This window comes from Cylas formicarius, unplaced genomic scaffold, assembly GCF_029955315.1.
Source record: "Cylas formicarius isolate icCylForm1 unplaced genomic scaffold, icCylForm1.1 PGA_scaffold_4__25_contigs__length_36172078, whole genome shotgun sequence".
Classification (NCBI taxonomy): Eukaryota; Metazoa; Arthropoda; class Insecta; order Coleoptera; family Brentidae; genus Cylas; species Cylas formicarius.
In genome coordinates this window covers 10,376,699-10,401,137 of record NW_026844334.1, presented here as the reverse complement: position 1 = coordinate 10,401,137, position 24,439 = coordinate 10,376,699, and the positions used below count along the sequence as shown (strand labels likewise).

Sequence of the window (24,439 nt, the reverse complement as noted above, 5' to 3'; positions counted from 1 at the left end):
TTCCAACTTCGTCCTTGCTCCATGTATTATCCCAAAAGAGGAAATCATTTCAAATCTTGAGTCTATCCTAAACAAACTGCCATCTCAAACGGCTAATGAAATTCGATTTGAATCCGCAAAAATCCTTAAAAAAACAAAACCGGCTAAATCTAATATTCCCAAACCTGAACGCAGTGCCCTAAAATGGAATCATGACATCGTAATCGAAAAAGCAGATAAAGAAAATGCTACGGTGATCATGAACACAAACAAAGATTTGCAAACCAGGAATACCTCTTACATATTTTCTAGCAAAATATCTAACTTCCTTATTAAAACCCTTTGCAGGGAAAAGTGATAGTTTCGTAATTAATTTATTTCACTTTATTGAACAATTAAAAATCATTATTAGATACACAAGATATTATGGTTAGCTTCGACGTAGGATCCCTGTTTACTAAAGTCCCTTTCCTGAAACCATCAACATCATTTCAGACATATTAAAATCCGAGAATCTGGAACTAAACCTTCTCACCTTAATTGTCTGGGACATATTTTTCTTATAACGCTCAAATTTGTGAACCAGTCATCGGAAACATTTGTGGAAGCCTTTGAAAAGAAAGCTCTGGACGCCTTCCATCTAAAACCAAAATTATGGAAACGCTACGTCGATGATACTTTTGTTATTTGGCGGCATGGTCAAGAATCCCTAGCAGATTTTCTTAGACATTTAAACTCTATACACATTCTTAGATATTCCTATTAATAAAAAATTAGACCTAACATTAAGTCATTGTGTGACCGATACCTTAATTCGTTGTCACAACACCATCCGGCCCAAAAATCATCGGTTATCAGCTTCTTGTTTTTAGAGCTGTGAAACTATCATATGCCGAGTCACTAAACTCAGAATTAAAACACCTTAGATATTAAGCGTTTCATTCCAAAATTCACTCCACCACAAGCTTCCAATATGCATAAGCAACCATACAAACTCGGTCTACAATCAGGTCTTTATTTTTCACCAATATGGGAATCAGTCATCCGAGACGGTGTTTATGCCCCTCATTTAGCTCTGCTCCTCCCAAACAATATATAAGCAGGCACAGAGTAAAATTCGAGCCCGTTTTAGTCAAGCTCTGATGACAGGATGATTGGCGAAACGTTAGCAAGTTCGACTCAACAAAAACCGATGTGGGAGGAATCCAGAAGTTTTGTAAAAAGCATTTTGTGGCATGTGGAAGTTTCTTTTATTTTTCTCCTGCATCCATGCAATTTTTCTTTTATTCTCACACATTTGCCAGATATGTATTACTGCAATTTTTCGTTTTTCTTCTTCTTTTTCTTTCCTAAACGCTCCTAATCTTTTAACACATGAAAACTTTAGCATATTTTAAACGCGCTTAAAATATCTGGACGCTCGTCGACTAATTAAGTGAACTATCGACGGCCTCAATTTTTCTGTTCATTGAGATTAAATTTCTGCCCTTCGAAAGACCATACCGGCAGATGTGAGAGGGTGACGATATCGGCGAACAAATTACAGAAGTTATTTGCATTGCAATAAATATATTACAGAACTATGCATCTAATACGAAATCCTTCGTTTGACGGAATTATAGTACTCCATCTGGCGACCACAACACTTATTGTAAATAACTATCTCCTTCGGTTCATAGTAATTGGATCTTGCCTATGCTTCAGAAAAAAAGACAGTTTAATACCATCAAATATATTCGATACCTCATGTTCATCATGACCCCTGACAGCATTGTCCTTGAGAAGCGAGTTATGCAGTATGGCAGGGCATTCAATCCTGAGTAAGATCTCATAGCCGTCTGAGGTCTGAGGTGCGATATATTTACAGCTTCCATAATTAAAGCCAAAATTAAATCATGCTGTAGTAAAACGGATTTCCTATTATTTTAATTAATGGCAATTTTGTCACTTATTCTGATATGGTAACCAGTACATTAGAGATTCTTAACAATATGAATAAGCAATTGAATTAATCCTTTATATAATTCTGAGACTTATTTTACGTAATATGATCCAATTAAATGAACTAAACATTGAAACCATCACGTAAAATTCAGAGCAAGCAAGTAGTTATATAAAGAATCAATGTCCGTGTCCCTAAATAAAACCCATGGAATTGGATGAATCTGCATTGATGCACCACACCACGTGGAACTTTCGAGAATTCATCGTAAGGGTTGTATCATATATTTATTTACGTGGCGAAATAAAGATTTCTCGCTGCAAAATTCCACCGCCAAGGATGATACCATAAAACAAATAAAATCTTGCTCTTATCCTGGTCGCGCAAACAGACTAGAAATCCCATTTAGATTTAAAGCAATAGATACGGACGACGCTCTCGAACTTTAAAGCTTTTTCTTGTCTAGCTTACGAAATTGCTTTTTACTACTGTGAGGTCCCCTATAAAACCGCAAGCGAAATTTGTTTTTAAGTAGGTGGATACTTTGTACGAACTACGGCTTTCGATTCGATTTCCTAACAAATGTTGATCAGCCCTCGTACCATGGAGTAACCCACTTGCAAATTGGTTCGTTTTTTTTTTAAATGCAACGCTAATCAAAATATGATATAAGATGTGGTAAAAATTTTAGTGGGTTAATATTCGCTGCCAATATAAATTGCAAAAGCTTGTATTTATCCGTAAAGTTATCCAAACAAGTAAACATCATTTTATAAAAGAGAAATAAATGTTTAAAGAACAATATAAAATATATAACAGTAACATACTAAAGATAAAAGTTAAACTTTTGACGAAAAATCACAAGGTCAAAAAAATCCCTAAAGAAATGAAATAATAAATAATAAATAAAATAATAATAAATAAATAAAATAATAAATGAGGTCAGTGATGTTTTGAACGTAAGGAAGGACAACAGTGGAAAGTGTGGGATTGCTTTCGACCTCACTGCTATTGTAAGATTGTAGTGAAGTGTTTTTTGTGGTAGAACGGTTAATATATTTAAAGAGAAAATTATTAGAGAGAAGAGCAGAGGTAAGGTGTTTTAATTCTGGGTCCAGTGACTCGGACTGAGATAGTTTTATGGCTGTGTAAAGAAGAGAGTCGATTTTACCCGTACGGAAATAGACATGTTTAGAGAACAATATAAAATATATAACAGTAACATATTAAAGATAAAAGTTAAACTTTTGACGAACAATTACAAGGTCAAAAAAATCCCTAAAGAAATGAACCGTGTGATGCTAATCTAATACTGAGCTTGATTTTGGCTATTAGCAACACACTCAAAAAAAATAAATGAGGAAACAAAGATACTGTACTGTACACATGGTACTTTTTTGGTTAAAACAAAATTGTATCATAGAATTTTATTTTAACATTAGGTAGCAAGTAGCAAAGCTATTTTTATCTCCAATGATATGGTGCTTAGTAAACAGACTGCCCAGGCCCAGTCGGAGTAGACAGCGTAGCTTTCCTGTTTTGAAACAAACTTTTCTCTCAGTTTGTATTAACAGAATACTACTGGTGTAAAAATAAAAACTAGTGAATTTTACCAAACAGTGTGTTCATTGGAAGTCGATATTTTTTGTGTCACCGAGACCTGGTTGGAGAGTGTGATGCAGAGACCGGTTTATTGAGTATGTGGCTATAGGTGACACTTAACTTTGAATATTTTTTTGATAGAATAGGCAATACAATTCACTCTAACAAAAATGATAAGTTTTTGTTGGTGGGTGAATAACTGAGGTACTAATAACAATGAAAAGTTAGAGGTTTCTGAAAAAATCTTCCTTTATTGAGTTAATATTTCATAATGCCAACTATGGGGCTATTAACGAATTTCTGAACAGCTTGGAGTGCTAAATGCATGTATGTATAATAAGGTTTGTTCCATTTACAAATCTTCAGTTAAACTCTGGTGAAATGTCAGCAATTTTGATTTATGAAAAGATCGATGCAGGAAAAATCCAGAAGAAATAGCTTTACAGTAGCTTGTGGAAGTTTCTTGTTCCGTCTAAACAAATATCAAAAGGGACTTATAAGGCGTGGTTCTCAAGGGAGATAGTTGGGAATAAGAAAAAACAAAGCTGTTGAAAGATGGAAGAAATACAAAAACTCCGTTGGATATCACCGCATTTCTGAATTGCTCAGAAAAATAAACAACGTGATTATAAAGCTTAGGTTTACAAAACCAAAAATGGTTTCAGGAGTGAGATGAATTATTTTTGGTGTTTTGTTTCTAGCAATAAGAAAAATAACTATAATGTATTCTAATAATTTGGTAGCGTGTACGATAACAGAACTCTACCATCAGTAGACGAAAGGAGAGAAGTTGGAGTCAAATATTGCCATAAGCTACATCACAAGAAAGCAGATAAAAACTGCATTGTTAAATCTTAATAATCAAAAAAGCTCGAATCCTGACGGCATATCTGAGAACTTTATCAAAAATGTGTGGGAATCTATAAAATATTCACTGTATCTGTGGTATAATACATCCTTGCGGAGTGTATCCAGAAAGATGGAAGCGTGCTCAGATTACCCCAATTTTCAAGTCAGGGGATAGAAGTTCAGTACTTACTTGTAGACCGATTTCTCTTTTGGGTCATTTTGTTAATATCTTCGAATCAATTCTAACTCAAGAGCTGTTCTTTTTTTAAAAGTGTTCGACAAAGTTCACCATCCAATTCGGCTTAAGAAATTAGACGCTTTCGGTGTGCACTGATCACTTTTGTGTGACCTTGAATGCTTATTTCTCCAGTCGCGTGTTCATTTCCCCATTGCTTTTTTCAATTTTCATATACGATATAAGTAATTGTTTTTACTTCTCGAAACACAAAATGTACTGTGTAATGTAAAAGTGCAACTCAATTATTTTCTCAAAGATCTATTCATTGATTTGCTTTCATATGTTTTGTTAATACCATTAAAGGCTGGGGAATTTATTTAGAATTAGAAATGACCAACTTTTTGAATTTTAATAGTGCCCACGACAAACGGGATTACGACGCCAATTTACAGTTTTATAATTTGCACCTATTAGAGACCTATACGGACATTTGTTTTGTGTTTAAATGTCTGAACAATCCAGTAGACTGTGATGAGATTGTACAGTTTTTCTCAGTAAATTGCAGACCTGTCATGCTTCGTAGTAGAGATATTTTTGTTGTGGATATATGTAGATCAATTTATTTGTTGCTATAGATCTTATAACATTATAATCAGTGAGCACGCAAATTTTGATATTTTGGATGGACATTTTGAGGTTGGCAGTTGAGGGTAATAACATCGTAAAATTAAGCCTTATTTCCTTGGTTCGTTATGTTAGGTTTGTATTCCGATACTGTTATTTTATACACTAGTTAAATTGTGCTACCTTATAATTGGATATTCGGTAATGAATAGCCTGTCTTACAAATAAATAAATAAGACTTGAAGAAATAGCAACAGAAACGAGATAATAAAAGCCATTCAAAGAATAAAAAATAATAAAACTCCAAGCTTCGACAGAATACATGGAGAAATAATTAAATTACTAGAGAAAAATGCTAGATACACTCTCCACAATTTCTTTAAGAAAATATATGAAACTGGATTTATTACAAACGAATGGATGATCTCAGTGTTTATTACCATAGCAAATAAAGTATCTGCAAAAAAATGTGAGTATCATAGGATTATCAGTTTGACGAATCATGTTTTGGAAGTCTATCTCATTAAGGAACGGATATATGTTTATTACAGTTTATTGGACTTTGAAAAGGGCTTTTGATGGAGTTAAGCACACATAACTTATTGATATTCTTAAAACAACCAGAATACGCAGCCTTAGAATAATGGCACATTTATACGGTAGGCAAAAAGATGTCAAAATTGTACATAGAGAGGAGTCCGTCAAGGATAAACTCAGACCACCTATTTAGAGAAGAGCGCCATGACGTCGAAGGAGGAGCTGTTGTGAAGGATCGGAAAGCCTTATTAACAAAGAACCCCTAATGCAAAACTGACAATTTAATATAAGAAGAGAAATTCTACAACTAACCAAAACTAACCGAAACTTCTCGTACCTGGGCCATACACAACAACAACAACTGGAATTACTAGCACGAAATTCGACTTCGTCTTGAGAAGGCAAGAAATGTTTTTTACCATATGAAAAACATATTCTGTAATCTCCACTTAAACATACAGACTAAGCCACGAGTCCTCGAATGCTATGTTCCGTTTTATTCTACATCGTCGAAAGATGAACGTTAATGAATACCTCTTGCAAAAAAATAACAGCTTTTGAAATATGGTCCTAACGCAGAATATCGCATATCATGGTTCAAAAATTTAAGACAAGACAAACGTCAGCTGAATTGTTCAGAAAGGCAGTTAATAAAGGCAGATGGGCATTAGTAATAACCAATTTCAAGTCAGTGTACGTTACTACAAGAGGAAGACTAGCAGTAGCAAACACAACAAGAATTTCTGAATTTCTCACCTCCTGATTATGATGGGATTAATTTCTCAACAGTACAGGTACACTAAGATTCCATTTTTTTAGAAAATTAAAAACTCATTTTTTCGCAACTGTAGTTTACTCGATGTTACTCGGGCGATGAACCTGCATTAACATGCCCTATCGATAGACGGGCAGTGTAGGTGATAAACCAATACGAAACTTTGGCCTCGGAGCAATGCATAAATTTAACTTCAATAACGTCACTCCCCGTAGGGATAGAGCGAACAAATTTTAATTTTCCTCACTCCGCCTCGTGTGTCTTTGAGGTAAAGGAAAAAAAAACGAACCGGAATGCCTCGCATTGAGGTAGTCTTCTAAAGGGAAAAGGATTGTTTTTCTTTAACCGTTGCTGGTTCCGCATCCCTCTTTGTAAAAATGAGGGCTTGTGCTCTTTGACAGTTTTAGTTGTTGCTTTATCTCACAACGAGGGAAATGATTTATGTTTGATGAGACCTCCTTTGAAGTCTTCCAGGGAGCCTTGTGTTTTTAAGATGGCAAAGGTGTAATTTGAAAACACGTAAAAGTGTTAATCGTACTGAAAGTTCTAAATTTTAACCTTTTCAAGTGAGGAACTTTGAGAGTTTCACCAGAAACTGTGATTTTTGAAAAAAAAAAGTGAACTGCTCGCTGTGTCTTTGAATTGTTAACAAATTTTTCTAATATTATGTCTATTTAAACATTTTTCTATCTTCCACAATTTCTGAGATCACAATATACAAATGTAGCTTTTATTATAGCCCAAAGTATCGGGCATCAGCGTGGATCATTAAAATCTAAAATAAGTGAGAGACGACCTATCGCAACAAAAATACCAATTTCGCGTGACGTGTTTAATTTGGCAGATTCAATCGCAAAGTAGTTGAGTCAAAATATTTGCCTTCAATTAAAACTTGCAGGAAATCGGTCGGACGCTTTTCCGACTGGATTATCCGGAAACCACTTCGAGTTGAGTGGAAAGTAACTCTGTTTAAATTACGAAGCTGTGGTCCATTGCCCTCCGGGGTGAGTCTGACAATCTAAGATTATCCTGAGAACTTCTGATGAAAACCGAAATGAACCGAAATGAACACACCTCATACCTGCGGCAAGCAATAGCGCTTGAAATCGTCGCGCCGTGCAATAAAAGCTATATCCAACGGCGAAACCTCTAAATTTAGCCCTGACGGCAATAAAAAGTGCAACAAAGAGGTATTCTTCTGGAGGCTTATAAAATAATAAATAATTGAAATCTTTTTCTGTGTTTTTACAATACTTTCTCGATTATTAATGTTAAAAACCTTCTCCAAAATATCATTCAATATCATCGAGAGAAACGTCAAATGTCAAAACAATTTATCCCAAAACGTTCAATGGCTTCGATTTAACTTAGCTGTAACAAAAATACTATTAAGTGTACCTGACAAAGATAATTAATAAAGGACAGAGGATTTCTTGTCTATAAATCATTTGGTGTAAAATGTCAAGGTTCCATGTTGTACTTTATAATACCTTCAAGGACTATTTGAATTGTTTCTACTATATGATGTAAATCTAAACCTACCTTCTTGTCCGCTGCCGAGGGCGATGGATTCCCCACCCTCCCGTCTCCATGTTATCGATGGGTCAGGTGAACCAGTGGCGGCGCATCGCAGACTGACATTGGACCCTTCTCGCACTACCATGTCAGTGCTGGTCGGGTAATCCAGGATATCGGGTGGCACTGAAATTTTTTTTAATGTTAAGTTATGTAATGTATTTTATTAGATTTGATTTCTGTGTCACAAAAAATTAAATGATTCATTAATTACGTGAATACCATATGCTAAGAACGTATATGAAATTCCATTGCTGATTATTTTCTTGTATGTTGAGTTTTGAAAATACTTCGGTTACTGAATAAATTTAGTCAGTAGATATCATGCTATATAAAATGCGTGTTGAATTTGTTACAAATTCTTTCAAGAAATACCTGTGAAATTGTGGCTCAATAAAAAAATTATTTTGTTCCTAACCATATTTTGAAGACTGTCCTCTCATTTATTATCAAATCTGATGACACCTTATTGTGATATAGAGTCAAAGAGATAATTAGGATGTAGTCTGGACATCTGACCAGTGACAGTGCCAGAAAAGTGAAGATTTAAGCACCCCAGGGATTAATCGTCATATTGGTAATTTCTTATGCCCTTTCTTTTTAGGGATTGGTAACTGACGTCAAACATCCCTTTTAACCGGCAAAAAGCGTGCAACGTGAACCAACTTTTCAATTACTAGTCCCAGTCGATGCGCATGCCATATCGATCCCGCATGCCGCTGCTAACTCTCGATATTCCCTAATTTTTCCGGTGGATAAAAATGAAAACCCATAAGCGAATACCTCTCGCTGGGAAATCATTAATTTTCCTAAGGGCGATTATTTTGCAACAACGCTCTCTGCGAATTTCCGCAGGGATGACGTTGTGATTTTTCGTATATATTTATAGAGCGGGGTTCGATGAAAAGTGGAATGCGCAGGATGCGATGGGGATGATTGCACAACAAAAGTTTTTTTTTCTGCTTCCATGTTATATTTGAATTTGTTTTGCCACATTGCAAAATCGTCAATTATGGCTATAATATGTCAAAAATACCAACGCATGGTAGTAAAATGTGAGGATGGTAAATATAAATATTACTTGGATACATACCGACTACGTTCAGATATCCAATTTGGCTTTTCATGGGGTCGGTGTTGATCTGACACATATACCAGCCCCTGTCTGACTCTCTGATGTCACGTATGTGTAAGTACCAGGTTCTGTGTTCCGTGTGCGTAACAGCGATTCGATGGTTCTTGGTGATCACGTGACCGTGTATTGTCAAAATCGTCTGAGTGTCCACTCTGAGCCAAGCAACCTGAATAGAAAGAAATAAGGAGATTTTAGTTTTCAGTTGGATCGAATAATCATAGTGTACTTGGTGTATTGATTCGATAAGAATATTTTAAATTGGGGATTTTGTCAGTAGGAATCTGATTTAAATGTAAAATGACCAGAAAGAAAAAAATCCAGAAATGTTTGTGAAAAATATATTTTTATTATTATTATTACAAAGAACAATGAACCTATTATGCACATTGGACAGTGTCATGAGAATGTCCTACAGTATTTAGTTAATACTGTTACGTAAAAATACTGTCCAAGCGACGTTAAAAGATAGACAAGTGCGGTGCATATATAACATTTTCGCGTAAACTGTTCCAATGTTCTGTTATTTAGTTATTTATGACATGCAGGTGGTGTCATGTTCTGAATTGTTCCTTCTTTATCTTAAGGGAATGACCACGTAGGCGTTCATAATTAATTAAGACCACAAAAGGAAGGTCAGATGAAAACTGGTCATCCCGATGACCACTGCGCCGGAAATGTACCAGATTCCAAAGATCTTAAAATAATATAAATAGGCTCCACGAGCACAACGGCTCATGTTTTCATAATTTTGCTGGAAATTCCATCAAGTTCGGGAGCAGAATATTCATTCAGCTCAAAAGATTTTTTTTCACGTCCTCTTGGTGAATGTCTCCTAAGAAATTTATATTCGCAGATTCATAGTGAGACCGTAGATTAGCGGATTCATCAGCAAACACTCTAGCAAAATATGATACAAATACTAAAAGGAGGGATACTCTAGACGATACGTGCTGTCTGATGTGAGACTAGAACGCTGTGGGCCGATTAAGTAGATTATTTTCGTCATTAACGTCGTTATCAGTTCCATGAATCGTGAGAGAGGTCTACAGCTAACCTTGTAAAATCTGTTCTGCATATAATTTTGCTTAGAGTAATATCAAGCTTGAATACAAAATAATAATGAATAAGAACAACAACGGATTTGCCTATTGGGGAATCAAGCTCCAATTTGGCAAATCAGTTAGGGGCTGACGTAAGTAGAAGATCAAGGGAGTCAAGGAATTTGTGACAACATTCTTCATGGATTATAAGATAGATAGATTTATATAGCCATTTTTTACATAAAAAGTCTTTACAACAAATGGCGCGTCAGTAGTACAAAAGAAAAAAGAAAGATTAACGCTGACAAATTGTGGTTGTGGATACATAAATCGTATAAACAATACAAAAATTTCATGCGTGAAAGCAATATGACAAAATATACAATAGACATAGACTACAAAAGTACAATACATAAATTATAAAGTGTAAAAACGATGGAATCTAAAATTTAACCGAAATCGTAAATATCGATAGTAGATAATAAAACGTATATTGATCTAAAATTCGTGTTTGGCCGAAAGGGCGTATTTTGTAATTGAGTAAAAAGCATGCTCCAGAAGAAATAGTTTAATTTCTCTGGAGAATTTAGACTGTGATAATTGTCTGATATGTTGAGGAAGAACATTGAACAAGTCGGTGCGAGGCTTATTCCTTGCCGAGGTGGTCAGTCTGGAATAGTATGGTACCATGAGATATGCCTGTCTGGTGTTGTATGCATGTCTGTCAGAATGTCTTTCAAAAGCGTGGACGTGGGTCAGTGCACGGTAAATGAACAGACTAGGAAGTGTCATGATTTTTAGCGTTTTGAAGATAGGGCGACAATGTGCCAGAGGTGTTGATCCGTGTATTGTGCGTATAACTTTCTTTTGCATTCGGGAAGCTTTGAGAGCTGAAGATTAGAATCGTTATTAGCATCACTGGATCTGCATACACAGGCAAATGAAAATCTAAAATCAGTACTAGTAAATGACATCATTAAATTTAAGAGTTTGAAACTCTATGTACCGGCAACATGATCCGCAACGTAAATACAAGCATTGAACTGAGGAGGCTTTTACTTGATGAAAATCCATTTATCGAAATAAATAAGAACTAAAAGTTCAGATTTTCACGAAATTATATATTTTGATAAAGACCCGGTGTTGTCGAAACAATTGTCATGTCAAAATATAGGTCAATCGGAACGATAAATTGTCTGACTTTAACCAGGTTTTGGCTATAAAAATACAGGCGGGTCTAGCGGAACTCACGTAAGGTACAAGAAGATCAAATTTGGCAGGTTATGGCAAAGATTTGTTTAAACAATAGGCAAGGGAACAACGCTTACTTTTTTGGAGCTAAGATCTTATCGATTGAGGGTACACGTTTAATATTTTCATTGTTAACTGCTTTTCACTTCTCTTGTATGTCCTTCAGTTCCTTCCTTCTCTCCTCCAAGAAGTCACACTGAGACGGCGCTTGCATGTCAAGTATCCTCATTCAGGAAAGAAGCTATTACACGTTTCTATTCTCTCTACCTATCTTAAAGTAAGATAAATGTATCAGAAGGGTATTGAACTTTCTTGGACCAAGATATATGTGTCAGAAGGAAAGCCCTAGTGTTTATATAGTTCAGAAGTATTGACGTACGCGTTTGGGCTAAATCCTGTCAAGAACGCGATGTATTTTCCGTATACGTCAACCCAGGAAATTAACTTTTAATTAACTCAGACGCTTCGGAGTGTTTTGCTAAGCTCGAAGTCATATCGATCTTTATTAAATCCAATTTGTGCGTGCCCCTTCCAGACCAGTACACAGACGCTTCTTGGGAAATCCCGCCGATTAAATCGGACCCCAACGATGACGACAGCAGGAGCTCGATGAGATAATTGATACGGCGCGACGAAGTAACACCCCAAGAAGTCTGCCGCCTTAATTGCAATTTTGAGAGGGTTTAAACTGATATGCTGTAATTTTTTTGTTGCTTTTCGACTCCTAGTCTAACCGAAAATGTCGAAATCTACTGGCAAATTTTAGGTCAATTATATTCAACCTAGATGGCGACTTTCACAGGTTTTAAGAGTGATTTAAAGCCAAATAAATGTTACGAACCAGCAAATTGAATTTTCTACATTTATTTTAGGTGTAGTAGTAAAATGGAAATAAATAATTAGTACTGAGAAAGCTGCACATGTAACTACTATGGCAGGCAAAAAAATACATTCTGGTAAAAAATTCCTGAGAAAAAGCATATTTTTTTAGATTCGCTAAACAAAAAAGCAAGAAACAAGAACCGCTGAAGCTTCTCTAGTATCTGAATACGTTATACGAGAATAACGATAACATCACGCGTTTTGACTCCAGAAATATTGAAATTCTGATCCTTTGAATCCTTTTACTAGATAAATTACCTCTCTGTCTCGTTTACGGCTAAATTGTAATGGAAAATCTAATGGACATTGCTATGCTGGAGTAGAAATCGCAAAATACTGTGACGTTGAAGTTTTACGTCAGAATACAAGGTTTTATAAAGTTTCACTTTTGGAGTATGGTTACTTTTTAAAATTACTTTCAGGTTATCCTGAATGGTTTAAATGCATGAAAGTTGTATTATTTTTAATGGAACCTGGATACTATAAGTTTCTAAGGTCAAAAATAATTTACGGTCTCGACGAGAATTTTTAAATGAATTGATATTTGTTAAAATATTACCTATATCAAATCACTCCAGTTTAGTTATTTAAGTTATATAAGCGAAATTTACAGTGTCCAAAAATTTATTCTAATTCTAATGAAGAATTTAATTTAAAGGGAAAGGCATTTTTATTGCCCTATGTTAATTGTTAAAATTGGAATTGGATTAACAAAAAGAGCATTGATATGATAGTTAATCCTGGAAGATGTGATCAAAATAAATGAAGAAGTAAATTCCTTGATAATTTAATAAATATGGTTTACCTTTTAATTGAACTTATAGAGCCAATTATTGAACACCCACCAGTTTTTATAATAAAATACTTCTCAAGAATTCAGGAAATTTAATTTAGGTTACATTTTGATAAAGTTCAAATTATTTTGAAAAATGAGGTTTAGGTATTATAAACAAACACTTATTTTGCCCGTATAATCCAAAAATGCAAAAAGATCTAAGGAGTTCCAATTAAAAAAAAAACTTTAATAAGCACTTTGGGACAACAATATGACTGTAATTTTAAAGAAATAATAAAACCCCATGTATACCAAAAGTAAAAATTTGTGAAGAATAACTGAGATAAAGCAATTTTAACTTCGCATTCGCCAGATTTATCCAACAGTGGCGGCAGTTTTCACGTCTCCACGATGCAATCTCTCCGGACGTAAAATAAATCTTAATAATCCCCAACAGACATTAGACACGATGACAAGTATTTGATTTGTGGCGCGGAATTGAATATCCAGAATTGAAACGATGATGTCGCTTGTATTTGTTTAGGGATGGCGTCCCCCTTTAGTCGGTTATTTGATCGACGATATGGTCCCCTTCTTTTATTGCCGCTCGATTTATTTTTGAATTAGTTGATGTCATCAATGGAAGTGTTTAAGGGGAGATGGAAAACGGGTTTCAATGTTATGACCCTGTCTATTCGCGTGCCATGCATAGTTATGATTTTTCCGACCATAAAGCTATAAGATAATATAAGATAAGATATAAGATAAAAGTGACGCGCCGCTACGATATTTTCGTAGAGAAGGTGTGGATCTCTGAGTTGTCACTTTGCCGTAATTTTTTTGAAAAAATTGACTCATTTTCATAAGAACGCAAAATCAGTCTCTGAAATCCGAATACAATTGGCAACGCCGAGGTAGGAATTGCTATTGCCAGAGAATACTAATAACCTTACCTTTTTCGTTTTTTTGTGAAAAATTTGTTTTGTTTGTGGTCAAAACCCTAAGGAAAAGAATGTGCCTATACACGTGCAAGTGTTGCCTTATGTAGAAGTAAATTGAAAAGCAAGTATTCCGGAACAAATGGGACTTTAAGACACAATCATAACTGATATTGAAAGAAATCAACTGATCTGGTACGGCTCTGTACAGCATATGAACGACTACAGATTAACTAAACAAACAATGAATTGGATAACACACCACCGAAAAAAAAAGAGGGCGTTCAAAAAGAACATGGTATGAGGGAGCTGGCAGAGCGATGACCTCGAGAAACTTAGATCATGGTCAATGAAAGGACCGAAGACAATGGAGACTAAATATCGGACAACGTAATGCAGTAATGCCCCTATATTTTCGCAAATATGTTCTGGTAATCCTAAGGCCAGTGAGATTTGCCGGATTGTGTGTGGGCATACCTTTAATGGTGACGGCATTAATTTCCCATTAGACCTCCCATCGGGGTCCATTGCAACAAGAGATTTCTGGAAAGAGACGGCAAACCGTTTTGTTAAACTGCCGGGCGGGCGTTAAATTCCTGGCAATTCTTGGAGATTATTTAAATTTCAAACCCCGTCCCGAAACTAGTATAGCCGGGAAATACGTTTCCCTCTCACCTTTTCCGGCGCCGCCCGAAAATTAACAACGACTAGAACTTGCCTAATTAAAGAAGCGACGCGGGAGTTTTTTACTCGCGACAGTTATCGTCGGAAAAAGAAACGGGTTGGGAAATTTAAAAAGAAAAGTTATTCACCTGTAAAAGTGGATAAAAGGGTACAAAGCAGGAAATTCATTAAGGGAAACTAACGTTTACGATTCTCGTTTTGCGGTAATAAAGAATACAAAAGGACTCCTCCAGTTAAGCATTTATTAATATTTAAAACGAATCTTTACCTTGACAACGGAAATTTTTCTCTAAGAACTCAGCACAGTATCAAACGACTATAATTTCTTTTCTTGAGTTTAAATCACGACCAATATTGGTACATGGATGTAGTTGTTAAATATTTTTGACAATTTATTGGCAATATTTAATTTCATATTTTGTTAATTTTAATTGTTCTATTTTAACTTGTGTAAAGTGCTATGAAAATATATGAGCAATTGAGTGGTTTTGAATCTGAATTTTAAGAATTTTGAAAATATTTTAGATTGAAATTCAATTTTTTTAAATAACTTTTAAATCTCGTAGTGTTTTCTGATTATTGACTAATAAAATTATTTACGAAGTGCGAAAAGTGTAATTTCGTTTTGCGAGAAATGACTCTTAATAGCATAATTATTTTTTCGTATTTTTTGTATAATTAGTAGCTGGTTCGCAATTTCTTTTATTACTTCAGAGTTTTCAATGCATCGAAAGCTCGAATTAGTAGCAAAAACTGCCTTTGCTATTTGGTCGACAAACTTTTCTTTTTCAACTGCTGATGTTCATATTACGAAACAATTCAAATTAGGCTGATTTTTAGTTTTTTAGTTTTTTTCTTTTTCTTCTTTGGATTTTGCGGAGATTTCCAAAGGCTTGACAAATCTGTCTTGAGTGTTGAGGAACTCGAGGCAGACGATGTAGTAGCAAGATCTACAGAACTGTCATGGGTAAAAAGAAAACAAAAACATTAGAAAGATAATTTATAAATATCTACAATTGTTAGTAAATAATAAAACAAATACGCATCCAATTATTGTATTTTATTCAATTTTTACGGTTAACTTTTTTCTTAAATGTGTCGAAAATCGTGTAGAATCTTTCCTAAGATAAAGAAAATATACTATATGAATATGTAATGCATTTTTAATATATCGTAAAAAATAAAAATAAGTAAGTATCTAAACATTATAAACATTAACCAATCCAAATTTTGGTAAGAAAAGAGAAAAAGGACATGAAATTTTTGAAATAATAAATGCTTTAATTCTTTTGAAAACGTTTTTGTGAATTCCATAACTCTATCTTTTACGAGATGGAAACTTAAATAAAAATTAAATAAGTAATAATAATAAAAAAATTATTTACTTACTTGTATTCGTTTCTTGCCGCTTATTACCACAAACATTATGGTTAAGTCTTTGAACTTCGAACTAACCCTTAAATTTCTTTTTTGTGAATTTTACAAATCGCTCTACACCCCCAGATTTATTTTTATCTATTGTTTTAATGTAAAACTGCCATGTGCTATTTTCTTTTCTTCTAGCCATTGAAATGGTTTCACTTAATGTTCTATTTTCCACCGGTTCCACTCCAAACCGGCCGCGACAGATATTGTCTTGCAAAAAGCGAGTTCCGACGAACACTTAGGTGTATATATACTATTTTGTTTAAGGCTTTAAAATATTTTGGAATTGCTGCAAACAAAATCGGGAAGTACATATTGAAAAAAAACAAAAAAAAAATTATAATTTATAAAAAATCCATACAACTTGCAAGCAATGCTTCAGCAATATCCACATTGAAAAAAATGATTTTCGGATATATTTTTAAGGTTGATTGATTATAATACAATTAAAAAAAAATACTTAAATGAATTATCTGGTTACTGAAAACGTTTGTTAATTAAAGTTAGTGTTATGGTGGTAAGAAAATACTAGTGCATTTAATAATAACAATAATAATAGCGGCTTTATTTGGGAAAAATTAAAATAATTAATAATTAGGAATGACATATTTAATAAAATAATAAATATTGCAAAAATTCCTACCTTTGGCACTTTGAGATAGTGGTGAATTAACTTGAAATATTTTACTGCGTTATATTAAAATGTTTGCTGCAATATTTTTATTATTTATTTTATTTTTCATTCGTTTTTATCAAATGGTTAAATTATCAACTGCCCGCACGCATCAGGCTTTAATTTTGCTTTTTACTTTTTACATAGAAGAGTTTCATTGAATATGTCTTTGACTTTGACTAAGAGAGTTTAAGGCTGAGGACACTTTAATGAACATTTTTCTAAATTGGTATCTTGAAGGTGAAGATAGAAGAAAAGAAGAAAACCGATCCTAATTTCTTACTTTGAAAGCGGACAAGTTGTCAACGCCGCATTCCAACACCGCCTCCCGCCCAACCGGGACTGTTACGTTCGCTATGGGACCAGTGAAGTTTGGTATGTCTGAAAAAAAAACAAGTTATAGAAAATCGATCTGAGTTCAAAGGCTGCCACGAAAAACAAAAAAGTGTCGCGATAAACGACGGTCCATGAAAAAGGATCAAAATTATAGTGGCGCTAAATTCATGCCAACAAAGTTTAGATACTTCCGCGATTCTCAACGTCGTAATCAAAAAGTCGTTCAAATTTTATGGACTTAAAAACTGGAACAATCACAGTTGCCTCGAACTTGTTTTAAGTAATAACAATTTCGGGGCTCGAAATGTATTTGAACGATGCCGGTTTTCATATCATTAAAAAGGTGTAGGTACAGAATGAACTAATTAAAAAAAATATATGCAGAATGTTCAACTTCTCCTCTCAAAAATTACACTATCAACATCAAGTTTACAAATTTTGGCCATCTCTGTTAGGAATATAAGCGACTTCCATAAAACATCGAACTTGACCCACCCTGTACAATAGACAAAGCTACTTTGAATACGTATGTAGCAAACCTCGGCCTTTTGCCATTTTAATGATGTCGAATATGTCATTAAAATGTGACTTGCACTATAAACGCGTCTGGGAGCGCTTTTATGAGGTTCTTTATTTGTCTACTTGGAGACGAGCCATTAGCTGAGCTTTTAGGGTTGTATTGAGTTTTAGTAACGCAGGGTAATCAAATTTTTGCGAAATGTTTGTCTAGAGCGCATTTAGAGTATGATATCTTAACCACTTTGCATGTATTAAGTTTTCTACCTTTTTATGTATGCTTAGGTAGAATTGAAATGGAACAATCGAAAAAAGTTCGTTGACGTATAAAACGATTAAAATCTCACATACTACATTTGTAAGAAATATTTAGCTCATAACAAAAGATTTTTTATTTATTTCTATTCCCTTCCTTACCAATTTTTTTTGTTCCAAGTATAATATCTTAGATATATCTTAGGTATTTTTAAAAAAAAAATATGAATTTTCTGTTACGAGTTTTTAGTATTTTCCATAATTTGATGTATTGTGATATTTATCTAATAATTAAGGTTAAGTTATTAACACCGAGATTGCAGACAGCCCAAAAAGTATGGTCAAGTTAATTGAAAATGTATATTTTATACGTCATCAAAATCACATATTCCATCAAGTTTTTTGCACGGATTCTGTTATAATTTAAAATGATTGTATTATGAAATACGGCAACGCAGGACTAATTCCCATTTTGCTTCGTCGTATCAGTAAAGAGTCAAAAAACCTTTTTAATCAGGGCTATGAGGCCATATTAATTGGATTACACAACACTCGCTCCGAATTATATATTTTTTGTTCCTCTCTGGTTGGTGATTAAAACGTCACAGATACATGTTGAAAATATGGAGGATCGTACGATTTTTTAAAAAAAATTTATTTAAACTCTCAATATAGACTAATTTTAAATAACGTTGTTTTATTTTGCCATGAAAAAGAAGAAGATGTTATATTGAGTGGTCCGTGTAGAGGTGTACGGCAAATTTGGTGTGCTCTTATAAGGGGTGTTTTTTTTTTTCGATGTATAGAACTTTAAGTTGCAATAAGACAACCATGGATTATTCGATTGACATGAATTTTATTTATGCAAAAGATAATCTTGTGGCATTACATTTTAAATATGATTTCTGGCATATGACCGCCACGGCTGGAGCGGATGTAGTCCAATCTGGACGTCCAATTTTCGATGACTTTTTCCAACATTTGTGGCCGTATATCGGCAATAACACGGCGAACGTTGTTTTCCAAATGGTCAAGCGTTTGTGGCTTATCCGCACAGACCAATGACTTTACCTAGCCCCACAGAAAGTAGTCTAGTGGTGTTAAATCACAAGATTTTGGATGCCAATTCACATTCAATAAATCGATTGTGGCACGAGCTGTGTGACATGTTGCGCCGTCAATTCAGGAATGAAAGAGTTAGTAATCATAGCTTTATACCGATCACCATTGACTGTAAAGTTCTGGCCATCATCGTTTTTGAAGAAGTACGGACCAATGATTCCACCAGCCCATAAAGCGCACCAAACAGTCGGTTGTTCTGGATGTAACGGTGTTTCGACATACAGTTGAGGATTAGCTTCGCTCCAAATGCGGCAGTTTTGTTTGTTAACGTAGCCATTCAACCAGAAGGGCGCTTCATCGCTAAACAAAATTCGCTTATGGAAATCGGGAACAACGGCAATCTCGTTTTGGGCCCTTTCGACGAATCTGCCCCTTACTTGATGATCGTTTGGCTTTAATTCTTGCACGGGTTGGATTTTGTAAGCACGGAAACCAAAATCCTTCCTCAAAATCTTCCATAAAGTGGATGGACACAGATCCAATTCCTGTGCTAGATGCCGGATGAACTAATTCGGGTCTTTCTCAATGCTACGCTCTACAGCAGCAACAGCTTCTTCTGTACGCACTGTGCGGCGTCTTTGGGGATGCGAGTTATCAATAAGAGTAAACGTGGTGCGAAAACGTTCCGTTGTTCAGGCGTGAGTCTATTCATGATGAATTGCCAAACCAAACTGAGAATAAATCACTTGACAGCTGTTTAATCGGTCGCCATCTTGAACAGTAATGCCAACTTAAAGTTCTATACATCGAAGAAAAACACCCTATATTAAAGAAAGGATATAATCTTTTTTGTTTGTATTTGCATATTTGCGTATTGCGTATTTGTTTATAAGTATTACATAAAACAATCAAATCCTACTTGCCGATACGCGCCTTCACCTCCAGATATTAGCTACTCCAGGCAACAATTTCGTCTTGTAGAGCGGCTATACACCTTTTGGAGCGATCGAAGCTGCTGTTTACTCGAACCAAATTAGATGCAAAGTAACTAAGGCAGTGTCTTTTGAAAACCCGCTCGATATATTTTATTAGTCGGAGAGTGGCTTTTACAGATACGAAACGACCCCAGATTAAGTTATTCAAATTTATGAATAAATTTTCCCGGAGCCGGCGAAATAATTTTGCTCCGATCGACGCTTTAATCCGACCATCCACGTGACCTTGTCAATTAATAGCGGAGTCGGCGAAGATTTTCTAATCGGATAATGTCGTTTATGGACGCAACGTTGTTGCCCAGTTAAATTTTCAATAATTAACTAAGTAAAGGTGCCTAGCAATTGCAAATTACACTGGTCTACGAAATTAAACTTTTTGACAGATGATTTATATAATTTTGGTAGGCTGATTTCAAAAATTCCATGCACTTATTTGTATCAGTTTTTTTTGCAAACATTAATGAAAAAAAAAACGATATTTCTAAAATAATTTACTTTTTTTGTTGCTTTGGTATCGCCTTTCCATTTCCTTAATGTCCTGATGAAACCCCTCCCCCCGTTCTTCGCTAACTGCGAAAAGATTTCCAGAAAAATAGTTTCATATTATAACCTAGACGATGAAAGTGTTGTCACATATTTTGAACGATACTTTCGTAGTTTTCGTCCATAGGGTTCCCAAACACTTCTTTAGATAAAACCCAGGCGTTTTATCTCGACATTGGTCATTATGTTTTGAAAATCGTTGTCTTTGCATAATGTTCTTATCTGAGGGCCAACAAAAATACCTTCTTTTATCTTGGCGTCGAATATGGGTGCAAATTTCTCGCACAAATATTTAAAAGAGTATCTACTTTTGTCTAGCGCTTTAATAAACTGCCTCATCAAGGCAAGTTTAATATGAAGAGGAGGAGTAAAACTATTTGAGTCCAATGTCTATCTCTTGTCTGACTATCCCACTTACAAATAAAGCATGGAAATTTTGTATAACACCCCTGTTGTCCTAGTAACTTGCACAGCATTTTAAGGTCATCAAAAAGCACCCATTAATGTTCTTGGTAGAGTATTTTCTCCAAAAGAAGTCCTGAATTTTCTTACGTTTTTTTTAAATATACGGAATGTGTAACGGCAACCGAGGTCAGTTCGTTACCATTGTGCAATAAAACACCTTTTAAACTAGGCTTACTTGAGTCAATAAAAAGGGGCCATTCTTCTTTTATATACGGCCCATTTCCTAATTTTGAAACTAAGTTGGGAATATTGTTGCAATACACTGGCGGCCCTTTCTGAGTAAAATATTGACATAACTATTTTTCGCAATCCCGGTAAAAGCTTGATGTGATGCCAGGTGCCAGTAAATGTTGCGAAGTCTGGACGCTAACAATTCGGATGCATCCTTTGGAAGGTATAAATCTCTAATTAAATCATGTAATTCGCTGTGTTTAAGCACTTCGGGCTCTCTGAAATCTGAGTCATCTGTGTCGGAATTAGATTCCTCTGATTCTGACGATATGACGTTTTCTAGTTCTTTTGGGGCGGTAGGTATCGATACAGCTGGTCCATGAGGACTGGTCGAATAGCAGCATCAAGATTGGGATAAACAAATTGTTTCCTATTTATTCTGTTGAATCCTTGACCATTACACTATCAAGAATAAAAATCATCACTGTGATTCTTGGGTTCTCGTCATACCATAGGAACACCAAGGCTTAACCATTTCTTAATACCTTTTTTCCAGTATTTTAATGCTTCAACGCAAATGGAACAAACAATATGAGCAGTCCAGAACTTATCTTGGTCGGTAATTTGTACACCAAAGTAAGCGTGGTATACATTTTTCACAAATGAAGTTACTAAGACATAACCACCACAGATATAACAAAAGTTATTTGGTTTGTTCACAAAATGTCCCCCTTTTTTGAGCCACAAAATTATGCCTCTACCTTGCATCTTCGCTTATTTTATAGGATATATGATAGTATAGGATGTCAAAGTATGTTTGTAATTCTTTGAATTATACACTGTACAATAGACTGCTGACAACTGTTAAAATCCTATCTGCTTGTTCATTGCTTCTATTCGGTTCAGGAATACCTTGAGAGTAATTTTGTTTTCGATAAAAATAATTAAGCCGTATTCACACGTTTTCCCTTCTTTTTTATGCTAATATTTATTTCAATAATTTTGTATTCATATGTGTATGTGACTCTGGTTAATTGTGTTACACGTATATAGTTTTGACTTTGTCTTGACATTAACATGTGTAATATTTACGATTTACTAACATATATTAATATTTATTCTGATGACGAAACCTTAACTTGGGAAAGTTCCAGCTTAATAAAGTTCCATTTCTATTTGCAAACATGACGCAGGACTGCTCCTATCCTGGAGTAAATTTAGGTGTAAATTTAAACCCCATTCGTGCTTCTCGTTTTCAAATTGACAACAATAACAAGTTTAGTACGTATTAACTATTAAAAATTCTACTTTGTATGGGACCGAATTTTTATTGTTGTCTTTGGTAACGGGAACGTGCACCGTTAAAATATTCACCGAATCCACGTAGAAGGGAGACAGAGCAGCTTGACATTCGAATCGAGAGCTAACGACAATGCGAGCTTAATGTTGCGAAAATAACATTGTTATTCAAGCTGCAAAGGTCTTATTTCTGATTAAATGTCACTTCGTTCGGGGCTGTTCGCTAGAAGGGGGGACATAAATCAGACAAATGTCACCGGTCCGCGCAATTGTACGATTTTTATTAAACGGGTGAGACTGATAACCTGCGAGAGCTCGTGCCTGTTCTGTATAATTAGTATTTATTTTCAAATTATATCGCATTTTGTCTAAATCAAATGCGACGCCCGTCTTGGGATCGAGAAATAGGTTTAAAGTGCGGCCTGGCGCTTATGCCGGGTTTCCTATTAAGTTAGAGTGCTTGAGCGTGGGTTCGACGAGGTAAAAAAAACTTGACAAAACACAGTAAATTCCAGCGGGGGGCAGTAATAAAAAATAAAGAATTCTATTTTAATGAAAGTGGTGGTAGGCAAAAAAAAAACAAAATTTTCCGGTCGTTTCAGAATTTTGTTCTTGTTATATAAAAAAAAAATAGATTATAGTTCGTTGATTAGATATGCCTCTGAAAGTTAAAAGCTGCTATGAAAAGGCCTTAATTAATTAAAGGACACTCCTTTAATTTAAAGCTCGATTTGGAGTAATGAAACGTGGCAACGTATGCCGACCAAAGAGCAGCCCAAAATAGAAAACACGGAGTGTTTTTTATTTTGGACTATTCTGAGTAACGTTAACAGAATTATATTTACACGCACAGAATTGGACCCAAGTCTTTGTCAAATATTTCTAATTCACGTAAACATATTTCTAAAACAAATTTAGGTAACTTGATATACTAAAAAAACAAGAGAATATTTCGTAGAATAGCAAAATTCATTTATATTGGTGATTCCTTACATTATTTGGTGCACTTGAGGAATGGTCTTTAATATGAAGATTTTATCTACGTTAAAATGAGAGAGGACTTTAAACGTGCAGTTCTTTAGCGTATTTTAAAAAAGGGCGACAAAAAATAAAGCGTATTTAATTCGAGTCTCGAAAGTTGTTTTTGGAAGTTTTTTAAAAGTTTCACTAAAAAAACGGCTCGTTTTTGATAAACAAACAAGAAAAGCCATAGAAAATTTAACGACGAATCGAAAAATAGCAAGAAATTTCCAAATATCATATCATCATCATTTTTTTAGTTATTGGTTTGAATACAGTACAAACTAAATGACAAATACTATGAATATGACTGCTTATTTCTGATTTTACAAAAACCTAATTCCTCATTTTAGAATTAAATTTTTAGTTATATTACACTATACTTCAGTTGAAAGCGGAAATTAAATTAATTTTTTTTGAGCAATTATGCCAACATTAAAAATTAAAAATTAAACATTATTTCTTCAACACAAATAATAGATCTTGTTAATCAAATTTTCTAATCTAATCTAAGAATATCTAAGAATGGGAGGTTGTTATTAGTTTCTATTTCAATGTTAAAACGTATGTTAGGGTGTATAGAGTTTAAATGTCTAAGAAAATCTACTAGGGATTCCTGAGCATGAGGCCTAATAACAGAAGTTCCATCGACGTAGCGTTTCTATAATTTTGGTTTGAGATGGAAGGTGTCGAGAGCTTTCTTCACAAAGGCTTCCATAAATATATTCGCGATGACTGGTGATAGTGGAGAACCCATAGCTGTTCCCGACGTTTGTTCAAAAATTTGACCGTTATTAGAGAAATATGTTCCAGACAAGCATTTTCCTATTAAGGTAAGAAGGTTTGGCTCCAGATTCTCGGATTTTAATATATCTGAAATGATGGTGAGAATTTTAGGAATAGGAACTTTAGT

At 34.6% G+C, this 24,439-nt stretch overlaps 1 protein-coding gene across 1 annotated transcript in view; it reads right to left on the bottom strand.

Annotated features, from left to right (window-relative positions):
• LOC132701171 (neurotrimin-like) overlaps positions 1–24,439 on the bottom strand; it is a 251,586-nt gene that overhangs the window by 75,940 nt on the left and 151,207 nt on the right. Inside the window, exons 2-4 of the mRNA XM_060668895.1 lie at positions 17,148–17,245; positions 9,155–9,362; positions 8,029–8,187 (exon numbers count right to left, since the gene is read on the bottom strand). Of these exons, the coding sequence (XP_060524878.1) occupies positions 8,029–8,187; positions 9,155–9,362; positions 17,148–17,245 (465 nt within the window). The remainder of the gene's footprint in view (positions 1–8,028; positions 8,188–9,154; positions 9,363–17,147; positions 17,246–24,439) is intronic.